This window comes from Mustelus asterias, chromosome 1 (genome assembly GCF_964213995.1).
Source record: "Mustelus asterias chromosome 1, sMusAst1.hap1.1, whole genome shotgun sequence".
NCBI classification, from domain to species: Eukaryota; Metazoa; Chordata; class Chondrichthyes; order Carcharhiniformes; family Triakidae; genus Mustelus; species Mustelus asterias.
Genome location: NC_135801.1, coordinates 177,518,420 through 177,535,473, shown reverse-complemented (window position 1 = coordinate 177,535,473; position 17,054 = coordinate 177,518,420). Strand labels below are relative to the sequence as shown.

Below are 17,054 nucleotides of genomic sequence, written 5' to 3'. Positions count from 1 at the left end.
GGGCCTCAATGGCCTCTGGTTCCCCCGGCAAGGCCATCACATGGCGGCTGCTGGGGGACCTAAGTGATCCTCGCCAGTGAGGACCTCCACCGGGGAGGCTGTTTACGCATATGAGCCCGGGCGATTGCCTTCCGGGCTCACTAGTAACATCTAAATTCAAATTTAAATATTATAATCAGCTTCCCATCCGGGCTGTTCATGCCGGCTTCATAGTGCGGGTAGTATCACATAAAGCGCAAAGCCGGTGTTTTGCCTCCCTCCCCATCTTACCGGCTCGCCATGCCGGGCGATTGGTGGGATGACCCATAAGATCACCCCCAGCGTTTCTGAGGAAATGACTTGGAAACGTTAACTCTGCTTCTCTCTCTCCACAGTTTCTATCAGATCTGCTCAGCACTTCCTGTTCTTATTATAGCACAACTGGTTCATGAGAATTCCCCAGTGAGGCCACCCATTGACCACTTAAAACCGCAGCCTTGCCTCTGCAGTAGCCTGTGTTTCTGATTCATGTTGAACTTAGCAGTCCCAGAGTGGGGGCAGACCTGGCGGGGGAGGGAGAGGGGGTGGGTGCACGGGGAGGTGGGCCGGTCAGAGGTCAGATTTTAAATATAATGTCATTCAGTTTCTCAATGTGCACATGAAGTCTGGCGCTCTTTATAGGGGGAGATTTGGAGCTCTTCCAACTGCAGTATGTGATTGGAATTCCAAACAAAAGACTCTATCAGATGGCCAAGTGCAAAAGTTTGATGAACGGCACAGTGGTTAGCACTGCTGCCTCGCAGTGCCAGGATCCTGGGTTTCATTCCTGGCTTGGGTCCCTATCTGTGTGGAGTCTGCACGTTCTCCCTGTGTCATAGTGGGTTTCCTCCGGGTGCTCCGGTTTTCTCTCATAGTCTGATAGATGTGCTGGTTAGGTGGATTGGCCATGCTAAAGCTACGATTATTTATTAGTTACAAGTAGGCTTACGTTAACACTGCAATGACGTTATTGTGAAAATCCCCTAGTCACCACACTCCAGCGCCTGTTCGGGTACACTGAGGGACAATTTAGCATGGACAATGCACCTAACCAGCACGTCTTTCAGACTGTGGGAGGAAACCGGAGCACCCGGGGGAAACCCACGCAGACACGGGGAGAACGTGCAAACTCCGCACAGACAGTGACCCAAGCCAGGAATCGAACCCGGGTCCCTGGCATAGTGAGACAGCAGTGCTAACCACTGTGTCACCGTGCTGCTCCTCAGTGTACCCGAACAGACGCCGGAGTGTGGCGACTAAGGGATTTTGAGAGTAATTTCATTGCAGTGTTAAGGTAAGCCTACTTGTGACACGAATAAAACAAGTTGAGACACACTTGTCCTTCCAAGGACGAGTTTGTCTCAACAAATTGACTCAAGCGTGATGAGGATAGATAGTGAAAGCTCAGTGTTGCCATAGTGAGAGATGTCCAATTTTTGCGAAGCAGGGATTTGGAGGAAGGAAGAGACATTGTGGAAGCCACATCGATCAGCTCACACTGTTTAACAAGATGCTCTTGGTGATCAGTGGTTGACATCTGCACTCCAGTGTCTAATAGGCACCAGACCTCCACCATACCAAATCTCACTCCCATTGCTGGACAAGTCCCTATTCGCCCTGTGTAAGACCAAGTCTCTCCCCGAAAGAAACTTCCCACCTCCCCCATAACCTTGCTCCCGGTGGGCAGACTAAGTAGTTTAATATCTGTTTGGAAGGTGAAACCATTGCCCTGTAGGGATCTCCATGCCTGAGATCCATGACTGTTGAGGGCAGTCAACATCTCCATCTGCACCAGCAGTCACCTTCCCAATGGGGGCCTCTTTCTTGGCGTGACTAGTCCCATCTTTCCCCACGATCCAGTTGATGGTCCCACATGTAAAAGAAGGACAATTGGGGTTTGTCGCTATTAAGCCTCCTCCTGTCCATTCGGATGGTTCCATCCCTGACTGCTTCAGCTAGATGGTCCGTCAGCCATGTATTCCTGGTCAAATTGAGGGATGGATCATAGGAGGACCATGCAGTCAAACAAATTTACAAGCTCCGGATATACGCAGACCATGTCCTCTCCCTCAGCTTGTTTGTACTCATAAATACTCTGTAGTAACTGCAGCAGGCGACTGCTATCCTCAAAACCTGCAGCAGGATCTCAAAGATCCAGTGTGGAATCATTTCAGAATCCATACCTCTTCCCGGTTCAAAGTTAATTTATTAGTGTCACAAGTAGGCTTACATTAACACCGCAATGGAGTTACTGTGAAAATCCCCTTGTCGCCACGCTCCGGCACCTGTTCGGGTACACTGAGGGCGAATTTAGCGCGGCCAATGCACCTAACCAGCACATCTTTCAGACTGTGGGAGGAAACCGGAGCACCCGGAGGAAACCCACGCAGACACGGGGAGAATGCAGACAATCACCCAAGCCGGGTTCGAACCCGGGTCCCTGGCCCTGTGAGGCAGCAGTGCTAACCACTGTGCCACCGTGCTGCCCACCGATATTTCCCTATAGGCCTTTCTGCGCAGATGTTCTATCACGAATGCCGTCTGCTCACTCTGACTGAGGCCTCTGGACGCCATGACGAATTGCGCATCCTTGATCCAGTCTTGGGCCACTGGCCCGTTGGATGTCTCTGGTTTTACCCGAAACTGTCAAGCTTCTTAAAGTTGAAGGTAGAATATCCGACTAAGGTTCTGTGTCCATCCTTTGCCGAGTCAAGGGACTACACCAGGGGAGCCCCTGTTAGGTTCTTGCCTGAAGGCTCAGTGTTCTCCACAGATCCCTGTGCCTCAAACAATGCAGGAGCAACTTCAGTCGCCTCTCGCAGACATTGCCAGCTTCAACTCTTCCACCGTCGGCCCTATCCAGTTCATCATGATCTGATGTCTGTGGAATCCCACATCTGACACCAAGATGTAACATGAGATTCAAGCAGATGGACCGCATGAAGCTTAAAAATATAAGGGTTCTTTATTCCGCTGGCATCAAAACTTTATAAACTTTCAAGCGAAAGTATAACTCCAAGAGACAAACAACTTACAGAGAATATTCACCACCGTTGCTCCAGATCCCTGTTCTATTTGTAGTCTCTGCTCCTCGGTGCTGCACTCACCACGCTTGTCCTGCTGCCCAGGTCTTGGTTGCTGGCCTGCCCTGTCTCTCTATCCAAGACCTCCGGGACCTCCTTCTACTTCACCCTACCCTTCGACTCAGGCCTCACTTCCAGCTGTCTTCAGCCCTCTGTCCAGCTCCTTCAGGATGTCAGCTCCTGTTCCAAGGGGTGTCCCCAGTCCAAAGGAATCCCCCTGCCCGGGTCCTCCAGGGCCAAAGACCTCTGCTGATGGGGACCAAATGCCCTGCAGTGAATGCCCCTCAGGGTGCAGGGCCCGGCCTACAGCCCCACTCCGAAGTCGGGAAGCTGAGGGCCCACTCACCTTTCCTGCTACATTTGTGAAAAGCAGTGTTATACCCAGTCCATCTATTTCCCAATGGGTGCATTAACTTAAAATTCCCTCTATTTTGGGTATTTCAGAGCACAGGTTCCCCTAAAGCCCTCTCCTATACTGTATCCTGTGGGATTAACATTCCCACTGCCTATTCCCCTTCCCTGTCATTTCATCTCCTCGCTTTGCATTTAGCCAGTGACATTTTTCAGTCAGTCCTGTAGGATTAAACTAAGGCGTAACTAGTTTAATAGTTTATTTAGCGTGTTTAAACTTGCTATCTGCATGAAAGGTCATGTTAAGTCTACACCATGCAGAGAAAGACGCTTAGACAAGGAGCACAAAACAGATGTGGCTGGGCTGCACTGCTGAGAATGTCCTTTTGAAGCATCGCAAAGTAATATCATGTTGGATATTATTGTGATATTAACTCCACTTTGTTGCCTGCCGCACCCCCCATCCCCGTCCTGCCGCCCACCCACATATACCCTTGATTCCTTGTGGATCAAAAATCTGTCGTAACTCAGTCTTGACTATATTTAATGACCCAGCCTCCACTGCTGTCTGGGGTAGTGAGTCAGAGAACAACCTTCCGAGGTGAAATATCCTCCTCGTCTCCGTTTTAAATAGGAAACTGCTTATGTTGAAACTGTGCCCCTCGTTCTAGATTCCCCCACAAAGGATAACATCCTCTCAGGATCTATCCTGTCAAAGGGTAACATATTGACCATGGTAACATATTTGTATGGATAGAAGATTGGTTAGGAGCAGGAAATAGAGAGTAGGGATAAATGGGTCATTTTCAGGCTGGCACGATGTGATGAGGGGAGTGCCACAGGGATCAGTGCTGAAGACTCAATTATTCACAAGTTATACCAATGACTTTAGGGCGGCACAGTGGTTGGCACTGCTGCCTCACAGCGCCAGGGACCCGGGTTCGATTCCGGCCTTGGATGATTCTATGTGGAGTTTGCACATTCTCCCCTTGTCTGCATGAGTTTCCTCCAGGTGCTCCGGTTTCCTCCCACAGTCCAGAGGTGTGCAGATTAGATGGGTTGGCCATGCTAAATTGCCCCTTAGTGCCTCAGGTTGTGTAGGTTAGGTGGATTGTAAATGCATGGGATTACAGGGAATGGGTGGGGGGGGGGAGATGCTCTTTCAGAGAGTCGGTGCAGACTCGATGGGCCAAATGACCTCCCTCTGCACTGGAAGGGATTCTATGGTTCTATGGACTTGGATGAAGGGACTGAATGTATGTTTGCTAAATTTGCTGACGACACGAAGGTCAGTAGGAGTGTAAGTTGTGAAGAGGACGTAGGGGTCAGATTTTTATGATGCTTGGGTGGCACATAACTGACCCGGAAGCTCGTGAAGTCGTGTGAACGGACGTCGGGCGTGCATGCTGATTTCATCGCATACTGGCACAATATTTTGGCCTGTGGGTGCGCACAAGGGTTAGAAACGTGACAATCAAACAGGCAATTTAGCCCATTAAGGGGTAATTTCACGTGGCCCGCCTGCTTCTACAGTTGGCGGGCAGGCTGATTGGCCAGGCTGCCTTAATGTTTTGGCTGCAACCTCGATCCAGGACCGGATAAACTGTCTGGGTTGATATCAAATCTAACAGGTTGTCTGGGGACTGAGGCTTGTGGGACGTGCTGCCAAGACACGCACTGCATGATTTTTCCCAGCTCCCAGGTCACTCAGCACAAATGTTTGCTCGCTGCGATCATGTTGTTTACATGTAATGTGATCCAAGGCCTGCCACAGTTCTGCTGAGAAGCAGCGTACAGTCCAGTGCTGAGCAGTTACCACAGGATTGAAAGAGTAGGAAAGGAAACAGTATAGCTGGGGGTTTCCTTGTGCCTGGTCCCTGCCTCCACTCCGCACCCACCCTATCCACCCCCCTCCCTACTACAGGGGCAAGCTGTTCTCCACTGGCTGCCTGACCCCGCATCCATTTAACAGCCGTCAGTCAAATGGTCGGCCACTCTCTGGAACCAGAGGCTCCACTGGGCGCGGTGGCCACTGTTGAGATGTATCTAATCCCTGCTTCAATCCTCAGTGCAGCCAGGTACACACATAAGTGAGTGGGCGAATTGCCAGGGTCAGACTGGCCTGGCCCACTTAGGGTGGTGGGAGGGTTAGTATGGATTGGTGGGGCCAAGGAAGAGTAACACGGTAGAGGGAGTAGCTTGGGGAGGGGCCACTCCAATGGCCACCATCAATCCAAGCGTTGAATGATGCTGGGCTTCACATTTGGTGCTGCCCGCTGTGCCCCCATGGGTTAAATCCCAGGCGGTACGGGAAGAGGCCTTTAAGTGGTCATTCATAGGCCATTTAGAATCATTGAATCCCTACAGAGCAGAAGGAGGTCATTTAGCCCATCGAGTCGGCACTGACAACAATCCCACCCAGGCCCTATCCCCATAACCGCACATATTTACCCCGCTAATCCCCCTGACATGAAGGGGCAATTTATCATGGCCAATTAACCTAACCTGCACATCTTTGGGCTGTGGGAAAAACTGGAGCACCCAGAGGAAACCCACGCAGACACAGGGAGAACGTGCAAACTCCACGCAGACAGTGACCTGAGGCCGATGTGAGACCGCAGTGCTAACAGCTCTGCCACCGTACTGCCCCAGCCTCAATTGGCATTCAGGTGGTCCCTCGTACCCTCTACGCCAACCCATGCCACTCTACCCATCTCCATTGCCCTTTGTAGCCCCTTTGCCAATGATTCTTAGAATCATACAGTGCAGAAGAGGCCCTTTGGTCCACCGAGTCTGAACCGACATATTAGAAACACCTGAACCTGGTGCCAACTCATACCATCCACCACCTTTTACCCTTAATCCCCTCCATGTCAACTGACTTAGTGTCTTTTGACAGTTCCTTGACAGCTTCAGCAGTTCCAATGAATTTATGCACTTTTTATGCACAATCATGTTTACCTTTAATGATCCCAAAGGACATCATACCTCTCCCAAAGGGTGCCTTACTTCTGCAAAAGGATGTTTTCCCTCTCCCAAAGTTGCCTCAGGACTATATCCAAAGTGATAGCTTACCTCTCCAAAAGGTTACCCTGGCTATCCAAACAAACCCACCAAGTTCAGATCCCCTCTTACCTGACCTAATCTGCACACTCCAGGTTTCGCACTCCTGGTCTACCAAGTCCTTCAGTGAAGGATGCAATGATGGTTTAACTGGCCAGCTGCCCCTTTGACCCACACATATGTGAACCTCGGCCTGACTCCTATCCCACTCCCAAGAAGATAGGAAATGCCATGCTCGAGGTGGGACTTCGAATGACCGGCCACTGCAGCAAAAATCTGGACCAGAATCTCTAATTTGGAGGGATGAAGAAGGGGTTAATATCACAGCCTATTCAATCTTTTAGTTGGATTAGTTCAGTAAATGTGTTCTAACTGCGTAGATTAAACGTTCCCTTCTCCAAACCTGTGTACACTCCAGTTATCATATCCAGTATAAGTATCAATCAATGGCACATCTTCATTGATGGATGAAGGGAGCCCCCTTTTCACCTCCAAAAATATAATCCAGCTGAGATTGGATTGCATTGTCTGCACGAATCCCTTTTTGGAATGTAGCATTTACAAGAGATTTAATCTGGAGTTTTAAACACCTTTTTAATCTCCCATGTGACCTGAGTATAGAACAGGGGCTCTTTGTGTGGCTGCGGGGCTGATAGCTGCCTCCTGCATCGCCACCCACCCCCAGTCCGACATGTGACCTCCTTGAAGCCAGCGACGCTTCAAGGGAAATCAGGTAACCAGGAGATCAAAGGCTTTTGATATCAGTCCTTAGATCGGCAGCCAAATGCATTGTGCGCTACTTTCAATGCAGATTTGCCAGTGCTCTGGCAAGGCTGTAATTAAGGAGCCTCAATCCCCACTCGCATTTCTTTCTCTTTGCATTTGAACAAATGTCTTGAGCTTAACCGAAGGTTGCCCCCAACACAGCTCACGTGGTGAACTTGATCAGTGGATGTTTGTAGCCAGGAGCCTGTATCTTATTACTTTGCAAAGAGCAAACTGCTGGAGGGAGTTGAAGGGAAATTGGTTTTCTCCTTTCGCCCAGATAATTTTGTTACGACCCGATGCAGGGGGAGTTTGGCAGCTATCAGCCCTGAAGCCACACAAAGAGCCCCTGTGACGACCCCATCTCCCATCCTTTTATATATATTTCTACCGCAGCAATCCACCACTTTGGTACCAATGTAAATCTTCACATTATTAATAGTATGGGTTTCGCTTTTTACTTGTAATGGAGTTCTGTTCCTTGTTGCCAGAAATCTATGGGATTTCATTAATGAGAAGCATTTTACTACAAAATTCTATTTTTCATCCAAGAACTATCAGTCACGATGTGTTGAAAAGACCAACAATGAAAATTCTATCACCCGTACAGTTCCACATCTGGCTAGAATAACTGGGTCAAAATGAGTTTAAGTTTATTTATTGGAGTCACAAGTAGGCTTACATTAACACTGCAATGAAGTTACTGTGAAAATCCCCCAGTCGCCACACTCTGGCGCCTGTTCGGGTACACTGAGGGAGAATTTAGCATGGCCAATGCACCTAACCAGCACATCCTTCAGATTGTGGGAGAAAACTGGAGAACCCGGAGGAAACCCACGCAGAACGTGCAGACTCCGCACAGTGACCGAAGCCGGGAATCAAACCCAAGTCCCTGGAGCTGTGAGGCAGCAGTGCTAACCACTCTGTGATATTCTGAAGATTATACTTCGGGCAATTTAACCTGAATTGGGGGGTTCGGTTTGGAAATCCATGAGTGAAGAGGTTAATGAGGGGCAGCTAGATTTGATTCCCAGGGTCAAGAACTGACCAGGATAGAAGAGGGAAAGAGAGCCAGAATCTTTTGGCTTTACCTGCCCAGGATTGGGCAACAATCCTACTGACATCTACTCCAAGGATATTGGTGGCTAATCCCAGATGATAAGCATTGCACCTATTTTGGCAAAAGCAATCAGACCATAAGTCGTAGGGGCAGAAGGAGACCATTTGGCCCATCGAGTCCGCTGCACCATTCAATGAGATCATGAGTGCTCTGATGTAATAACCCTCAACTCCACTTTCCCACCTTATCCCCATAACCTTTGATTCCCTTACTGATGAAAAATCTGTCTATCTCAGCCATCTCATGCTTAATGGCCCAGCCTCCACAGCTCTCTGCAGTAAAGAATTCCACAGATTCACTTCCCTCTGAGAGAAGAAATTCCTCCTTGTCTCTGTCTTCAATGGGCAAACACTTGCTCTGAGGTTATGCCATCAGGTCTTAGAGTCTCCCACAAGGGGAAATAACCTCTCAGCATCTACCCTGTCAACCCCCCTGAGAATCCTATGTGTCTCAATAAGGTCACCTCTCATTCTTCTCAACTCCAATGAGTACAGGACCAAACTGCTCAACCTCTTCTTATAAGTAAATCCCTCCGTACCAGGATCAACCTAATGAACCTTCTCATGACTGCCTGTAGTGCAAGTATATCTTTCCCGTGAGAAGGGGACCAAAGCTGTTTACAGTATTCCAGGTATGGTCTAACTAGTGCCTTGTATAATTTTAGCGACACTTTCCTATTTTTAACCTAATGTTGTGATACTTCTTATTGTGTCCACCCCAGTCCAACACTGGCTTCTCCACATCATGACATACAAAGGAACCCGGGTGTTCTAGTACACCAGTCACTTAAACCAATCATGCAGTTAAGTAGGCAAATGGTATGTTGGCCTTCATTGCAAGAGGACTTGAGTACAGGAGCAAGGATGTCTTACTGCAGCTGTACAGGGCCATGGTGACCACATCTGGAATATTGTAAGCAGTTTTGGTCTCCTTAGCTAAGTAAGGATATACTTGCCATAGACGGAAGGTGGCAAAGGTTCACCGGACTGATTCCTGGGATGGCAGGATTGTCATTTGAGGAGAGATTGGGTTGATTTCTATGATTTCTATGATTCTATGATTTCTATGATTGGGCCTGTATTCACTGGAGTTCAGAAGAATGAGAGGGGATCTCATTGACAGGGCTGGACAGACTGGATGCAGGGATGTTGTTTCCTCTGGCTGGGGGACAGGGGGGCTAGAACAAGGGGTCACAGTCTCAGGATATGGGGAAGGCCACTTAGGACTGAGATGAGGAGGAATTTCTTCACCCAGAGTGTGATGAACCTGTGGAATTCTCTACCACAGAAGGGTGTGGACATCAAATCACTGAATATATATTTAAGAAGTAAATAGATAGATATCTAGACTCTATAGGTGCCAAGTGTACGGGGAGAATGCTGGAGTGAGATAGAGGTTCAGCTATGATCATACAGAATGGTGGAGCAGGCTCAAAGGGCCGAATGGCCAACTGCTGCTTCTATTTTCTTTGTTCCTATGTTTAAATCCAGGAGGTTGTCACCTGGATTTTGAGTAATAAACTATGTAAAGTTAAAGCATACAAGTGGAACCGGTTATACAGCATGTTTCCAAGTCTAACTGTTCCTCTCCCATTTGTGTAACTGGCAGAACTTACAGCACTGCGTCAAAATGACTGGATCCAAAGATTTGAGCTGCAATGCAATGCTCCTGCTCCTATTCTCTGTGTTTCTATGATATAGAGCCATAGGGGTTTACAGCATGGAAACAGGCCCTTCGGCCCAACTTGTCCATGCCGCCCAGTTTTTTCCATTAAGCTAGTTCCAATTGCCCGCATTTGGCCCATATCTCTCTATACCCATCTCACCCATGTAACTATCTAAACGCATTTTAAAAGACCAAATTGTACCCGCCTCTACGACTACCTCTGGCAGCTTGTTCCAGACACTCACCCCCCTCTCTGTGAACAAATTGCCCCTCCGGACACTTTTGTATCTCTCCCTTCTCACCTTAAACCTATGCCCTCTAGTTTTAGACTCCCCTACCTTTGGGAAAAGATATTGACTATCTAGCTGATCTGTGCCCCTCATTATTTTATAGACCTCCATAAGGTCGCCCCTCAGCCTCCTACGCTGCAGGGAAAAAAGTCCCAGTCTATCCAGCCTCTCCTTATAACTCAAACCATCAAGTCCTGGTAGCATCCGAGTAAATCTTTTCTGTGCTATTTCTAGCTTAATAATATCCTTTCCATAATAGGATGACTGGAACTGTACACAGTATTCCAAGTGCGGCCTTACCAATGTCTTGTACAACTGCAACAAGACGTCCCAACTCCTGTATTCGATGTTCTGACCAATGAAACCAAGCATGCCGAATGCCTTCTTCACCACTCTGTCCACCTGTGACTCCACTTTCAAGGAGCTATGAACCTGTACTCTTAGATCTCTTTGTTCTATAACTCTCCCCAACGCCCTACCATTAACTGAGTAAGTCCTGCCCTGGTTTGATCTACCAAAATGTATCTGTTTTACTCAGCCGTCTTTGTTATAATCTCTAAAGTGCCTTTTTTAACTGCCTGCTGACTGTGTCTGTGTTTCATCCGACAGATTTGTGCAGTCTGCTTGGAGGAATTCAAGCCAAAGGACGAGCTTGGGATTTGTCCATGTAAACATGCCTTTCACAGAAAGTGAGTACACTGAGGATTGCGCGGCAAGCTGGGGCGGTTTCCTGTATATTGTGATCAAATTTAGTGATTCCAAGAAAGTATTGTTTCTGGAAGCTGGAATGTTGGCATGTATTTCTCCCCAAGTGACCTGTGCACATCCCTGGTTTGCGTCACAGTCTCAGAATAAGGGGCCAGCCATCTAGGACTGAAATGAGGAGAAATTTCTTCACTCCAAGATTGTAAGTCTTTGGAAATTCCCTACACCAGAGAGCTGTGGGAGCTCCGTCATTGACTATATTCAAGTCAGAGGTTAATAACTGTTTGGGTGTGCAGTGAATTCGGGGCTCTGGGGATGGTGCAGGAAGGTGAAGCTGAGGTCGAAGATCAGCCCAACTCCACTTTCAAGTTTGCTGACGATACCACTGTAGTGGATCGGATGTCAAACAATGATGAGGCAGAGTACAGGAAAGAGATAAAGAATCTGGTGAACTGGTGCAGCAACAATAATCGCTCCCTCAATGTCAACAAAATGAAGGAGATAGTCATCGACTTCAGGAAGCGTAGTGGAGTACATGCCCCTGTCTACATCAACGGGGATGAAGTAGAAATGGTCGAAAGCTTTACGTTTTTAGGTGTCCAGATCACCAACTTGTCCTGGTCCCTCCACACTAACGCTATAGTTATGAAAGCCCACCAACGTCTCTTCTTTCTCAGAAGACAAAGGAAATTTGGCATATCCACTACGACTCTCACCAATTTTTACAGATGCACTGTAGAAAGCATTCTTTCTGGTTGTATCACAGCTTGGCTGCAGAGCTACAGGGAGTTGTATCACAGCTTGGCTGCAGAGCTACAGGGAGTTGTATCACAGCTTGGCTGCAGAGCTACAGGGAGTTGTATCACAGCTTGGCTGCAGAGCTACAGGGAGTTGTATCACAGCTTGGCTGCAGAGCTACAGGGAGTTGTATCACAGCTCCTGCTCTGACCATGACCACAAAAAAACTATAAAGGGTTGTGAATGTAGCCCAGTCCATCACTCAAACCAGCCTCCCACCCATTGACTCCGTCTACACTTCCCACTGTCTTGGGAAAGTAGCCAGCATAATTAAGGACCCCACGCACCCGAGTCATGGAGCTATGAACCTGTACCCTTAGATCTCTTTGTTCTATAACAACCAAGCGAATTGCTCATTCCGAGGGCCAGCACAGACGCAACAGGTCAAAGTGCCTGCTTCAGTGTTGAAATAATTCTGTGATATTGCTGATTTGATTTGATTTATTATTGTCACATGTACTAGTATACAATGAAAAGTATTGTTTCTTGCGCGCTATACAGACAAAGCATACCATTCATAGAGAAGTAAAGGAGAGGGTGCAGAATGTAGTTTTGCAGTCATAGCTAAGGTGTAGCGAAAGATCAACTTAATATAAGGTAGGTCCATTCAAAAGTCTGATGGCACCAGGGAAGAAGCTGTTCTTGAGTCAATTGGTACGTGACGTCAGACTTTTGTATCTTTTTCCTGATAGTAGAAGGTAGAAGAGAGAATGTCCGGGGTGCATGGGGTCCTTAATGATGCTGGCTGCTTTTCCGAGGCAGTGGGAAGTGTAGACGGAGCCAATGGATGGGAGGCTGGTTTGCGTGATGGACTGGGCTTCGCTCACGACCCTTTGTAGTTTCTTGAGATCTTGGGCAGAGCAGGAGCCATACCAAGCTGTGATACAACCAGAAAGAACGCTTTCTATGGTGCATCTGTAAAACTTGATGAGAGTCATAGCGGGACATACCAAATTTCCTTTGCGCTGTATGTGATTGTTGGGACAGAGTAAGAGGGGACTTTCTTTGTATCCAACCATGTGAAATTGCAGGAAGGTAATGGGAAAATGTTGCATTTCACATGACTGATGTCTCATGCATCTTTCATGAACATAAGTTGTGCCAACAAAATAGAGACCAGTGTACTGACAAACAAATCTCCTCTTGTCTTTGTTTCCAGGTGTCTGATCAAATGGCTGGAAGTGAGGAAGGTTTGTCCACTCTGCAACACACCTGTCCTCCAAAATAACCCAGAAGAGGAGGGAGCCATGAGTGGGACGGACAACTTAGTGTAGCATAACTCAATTTCAACTCAAAATGAGCGGAGTTTCTTTTTTGTATGATAGTATTTTTGTTTATTTTTTTGTTTCACTTTTCCCATGTGTGTAATGGAGCCGATCCACAAGATGGTGAACCTGCTGACCCGTACCCGAGTGCGTTGGTAACGCCCGACTCTGAAGGGTGGTCAATCCTATGGTGCACTGCCGAATTGCCGGAACGGAGAGTCTCCAACGCCAAAGCACTTTTGTGTCACTGGATCTACTAGGAGCTGCTGCTGGACCTGCCACTACCATGCAGCGGTCAGGCTAACTCACGTTATACACCAAGGAGCACTTCGCAATCACTCATTCTCCTCCCCATCCCCAACTTCGAACTGGCCCCGCTACAGAACAATCAGGATGGGAAGTGTGCGCCGTATGAGTTTTTCTTCTTAAAATTCCGTCAAGTTGAATGCTCGGGTGGCGAAAAGGGCTCTGCTACTCGAAGGGATAAGAAGACAAAGGGACTTGGGCCTCTTCAAGGCGGTAGCTTTAACGGTGCTCATAACACTATGCAAAGCAGCCAATCCCGAGACTTTGCTAAGATTCCGCCTTAAAACCGAGGTGTGGAATTAATCGATGCGTGTGTCCAAAGCTCTCACTCCGACTTCTGATTCAGGTCTGAGGTTCTAACCTCAGAACTGATCTCAGACTGGTCCTCTCCCCCCCCCACTGCGTTCCTCAGCCAGCACATTCTGGGATTAAAACCATGAGAAACCTACGTCTGCTAAATATTTGATGATGAAACACTGTCTATGTGGGGGAGGGGTTGAAAAGGTAGGTTAAGCTCTGCACACAACACTACACGTTTGGCCGTGGGAATGAGAAAGATCTGAGAATGATGGGGGGGTGGGAGGGGGGCAGCCGCTTAGTTGCTGGATATTTTTCACTTTTTTTTAAAAACAGAATTGTTGTAAAATTGTTTGTGTAACGGGCTAATTGTCACAGACCTTTCAAACGTTTCGAGTCTTTGGGAGCTCCTTCTGGGGCTGCAATAGCGCGGCTTATTCAATCGAAGGCTCCTTACACAGGTAGATGAGCCACCATGGTGTTAACTGGTGACTGGCAGTTTAAACAAACCACAGTTCATGGCGTCTCCAGTCCATCGCCTCGCTTCCAGCAGGTGGTGTTAAGTGTATTGACAATGAGATCCTCAGCACACAATTTAATGTTAGGCATTATTTATGTTTTTTTTTAAAATGAAACAACAACACAAAAGGAATATGAGGGAGGGTGAAAGAATTGCAAGTTGACTAAGGTACGGAACCGGACTGTAACAAAGGACCTTTGCTGGAGGGTGTCTACAACAAAAACCACTTGCAGCATAGGATTAGAGTTGGAACCTCCCCCCCCCGCCCCCCCCCCGTCTTAACAGGAGAGGTAGGGACCTGGGACTAAGGTGCTCATGATGTGGAGATGCTGGCGTTGGACTGGGGTAAGCACAGTAAGAAGTTTAACAACACCGGGTTAAAGTCCAACAGGTTTATTTGGTAGCACAAGCCACAAGCTTTCGGAGCACTGCCCCTTCTAAGGTCCATGCCAGAGTCTTTGTGGACCTCTTCCACTCGAGATCTCATTCATTTAAAGACCGGTCCGCTCCTTTGTTTTGTCTCTGTGCTGTCAGTTTTCCTGCACGATTACAACACCGGTCTCCGGAAAATGAGCAGCATTTAAACCAGCAACAAAGAAAGGCTGGAGCTCTCTGTCCTGTGGGTTTTGGAACACTGCTGGTGCGACAGGAGCTTCCAATTGAATGCTTTTATCTCGTCCGAGCTACACTTAGCTTTTATCTGAAATGCTTTTTTTAAGCATGTCAGTGAAAAGTATCTTGTTACAAGTGAGGAAGGCCTTGTTTTTCATTCCCTCTTATTTTTCTTGAATCCCCCCTGCTCCATGTCTGGTAATACATGATTGTCAATTCTCTATAACAGGACACCATCTCTTCACCAGATCGCATTGTTACAAGGGGGCTTTTTCTGAGTCACTTTAGCTAGTGAGCTGAGCATTTTCAACCACCTGCCCTGGATACAGTGAACCGTAGAATCTTACAGCCTAGAGGTTGCAGTTCGTCCCATCATGCCTACCCTAGCTCCTTGCGTTGCCCACTTAGACCCACTCCTCCTTGCACTCATTTCTTCCGCATGGCGCTGCTGTTTTCACCCCTTCCAAGTACTTATTCACTTCTCTTCGTCGTAGAATCTCTAAGCTTTGACCGGTCAGGAGATATCCGCCTTTGATGTTTCAATGAGAACAGCTATTTCAAACTCTAGGAATGCAGCAGATCTGCTGCTCAGTTGGAATTGCCCAGTCCTGATTACTGATAGCAAATAAAAGCTGCCAGACACGAGGAGGCAAGAGGATTGCTTCACTTTGCTCACCACCTGGAGTATGTTGTCCGTTTTCAACGCAGAACCAGAGTTTCCTTTTGTGAGATGTTATAACGATGGTGGTGTGTGAGGAGGGGGAGGGGTGAGGGTTACACGCCTCCCAATATTACTCACCATGATTCAATAGAGAGTAAAATCACAACGAGTGTAAAATCCTGTTCATTCCTGGAGATTAGGATTGAATTGGAATCTGTGTGGGGCAGGGTATGGGAGGGCTGGTCAGAACATAGACTCCCTACAGTGCAGGAGGAGGCCATTCGGCCTATCAATCTGCACTAATGCTCCAATAGAGCATCTTACCTAGGCCCACCCCACTCCCCTAAAATCCCATACATTTTACCATGGTTAACCCATATAACCTACACATCTTTGGACACCAAGGGGCAATTTGGCATGGTCAATCCATCTAACCTGCACATCTTTGGGACTGTGGGAGGAAACCAGAGCACCCGGGGCAAACCCACGCAGTCATGGGGAGAACGTGCAAACTCCACAGTCACCCAAGGCCAGAAATGAACCTGGGTCCCTGGTGCTGTGAGACAGCAGTGCTAACCACTGTGCCACTGATTGTTAACGCTCTGGCTGATTGGACCTGAATCTTTGGATTTTCTAGCCATCATCGTTGAATAACCTTGGTAAGGTTCTAAACCACCCCCACCCCTCCACCCCCCTTCCACCACATGTAGACATCAAGTGAAGACAAGATTGAACTGGACCACAGTGCTTTCTGAAGATAAATAACCCACCGACACTAATGGTCTGTAAAACCTGACACCAAGATACCAAAGAGCAGGAACCACCCAGGCCATGAAACCTTGCAGAATGGTATTCATTAATCAACCAATTGTGACCCATCTTCACCCTCAGCCCTTGATAAACTTACTGCTCCTTGTGTTTCTGTCTCTCCAATCAGAGCCTGCCAGACACAGCTTACTGGCCCTGCTGTTTTTCTGTCCAGCTCCCACTCCTCTTTCCTTGCCCCGAGGTGAAGGAATGGTATCCAGGAGGTTGGCTGGCCCCAGATTCAATAGAGAAACCGAGAAAAGCCCCATTCAATTGGAATTGCTGCCCCTTTCTTTGACACAGTTGTTGATTGTCAACTGCCCAAGAGTGGGGAGCTCACCCTTGAGGTGAGATTGGGCCTCCTGTTATGCGGAACTTGAAGCAACAAATTGTTGGGATTGCTACCCCTGCAATAACCCCTGCACTGCCTCAGATTCACTGAACGCCTTCAGACAAGGAGACAAAGAGATACAAATTGGAGAATCATGCTTTTAAAAAATTGATACTAAGCACTTTGCACCTTGGTGTACCACCACAGGCCTTGGTCGAATGATTTTCTATCGGTTGAATTCCCAATCACAGCCGAGTCTTTCAAAAGCAGAACGTAGAGGAGAGCCTTAGGAAGGATAGACAACTTCCAGCAATTGAAAAGCTAATGGGCAATCTCCTGAACATTGTTGACAAAGGCCAAGAAACTGTTGCTGTCTTAGGCAGAGGGTGGTATTTGG

General features: G+C 47.8%; 1 protein-coding gene across 1 annotated transcript in view; it reads left to right on the top strand.

Annotated features, from left to right (window-relative positions):
- The window catches only part of rnf24 (ring finger protein 24), a 134,258-nt gene extending 119,906 nt beyond the window's left edge, over window positions 1-14,352 (top strand). Inside the window, exons 5-6 of the mRNA XM_078223971.1 lie at window positions 10,965-11,044; window positions 13,018-14,352. Of these exons, the coding sequence (XP_078080097.1) occupies window positions 10,965-11,044; window positions 13,018-13,132 (195 nt within the window). The 3' untranslated portion in view covers window positions 13,133-14,352. The remainder of the gene's footprint in view (window positions 1-10,964; window positions 11,045-13,017) is intronic.
- The last annotated feature ends 2,702 nt before the right edge of the window (window positions 14,353-17,054 follow it).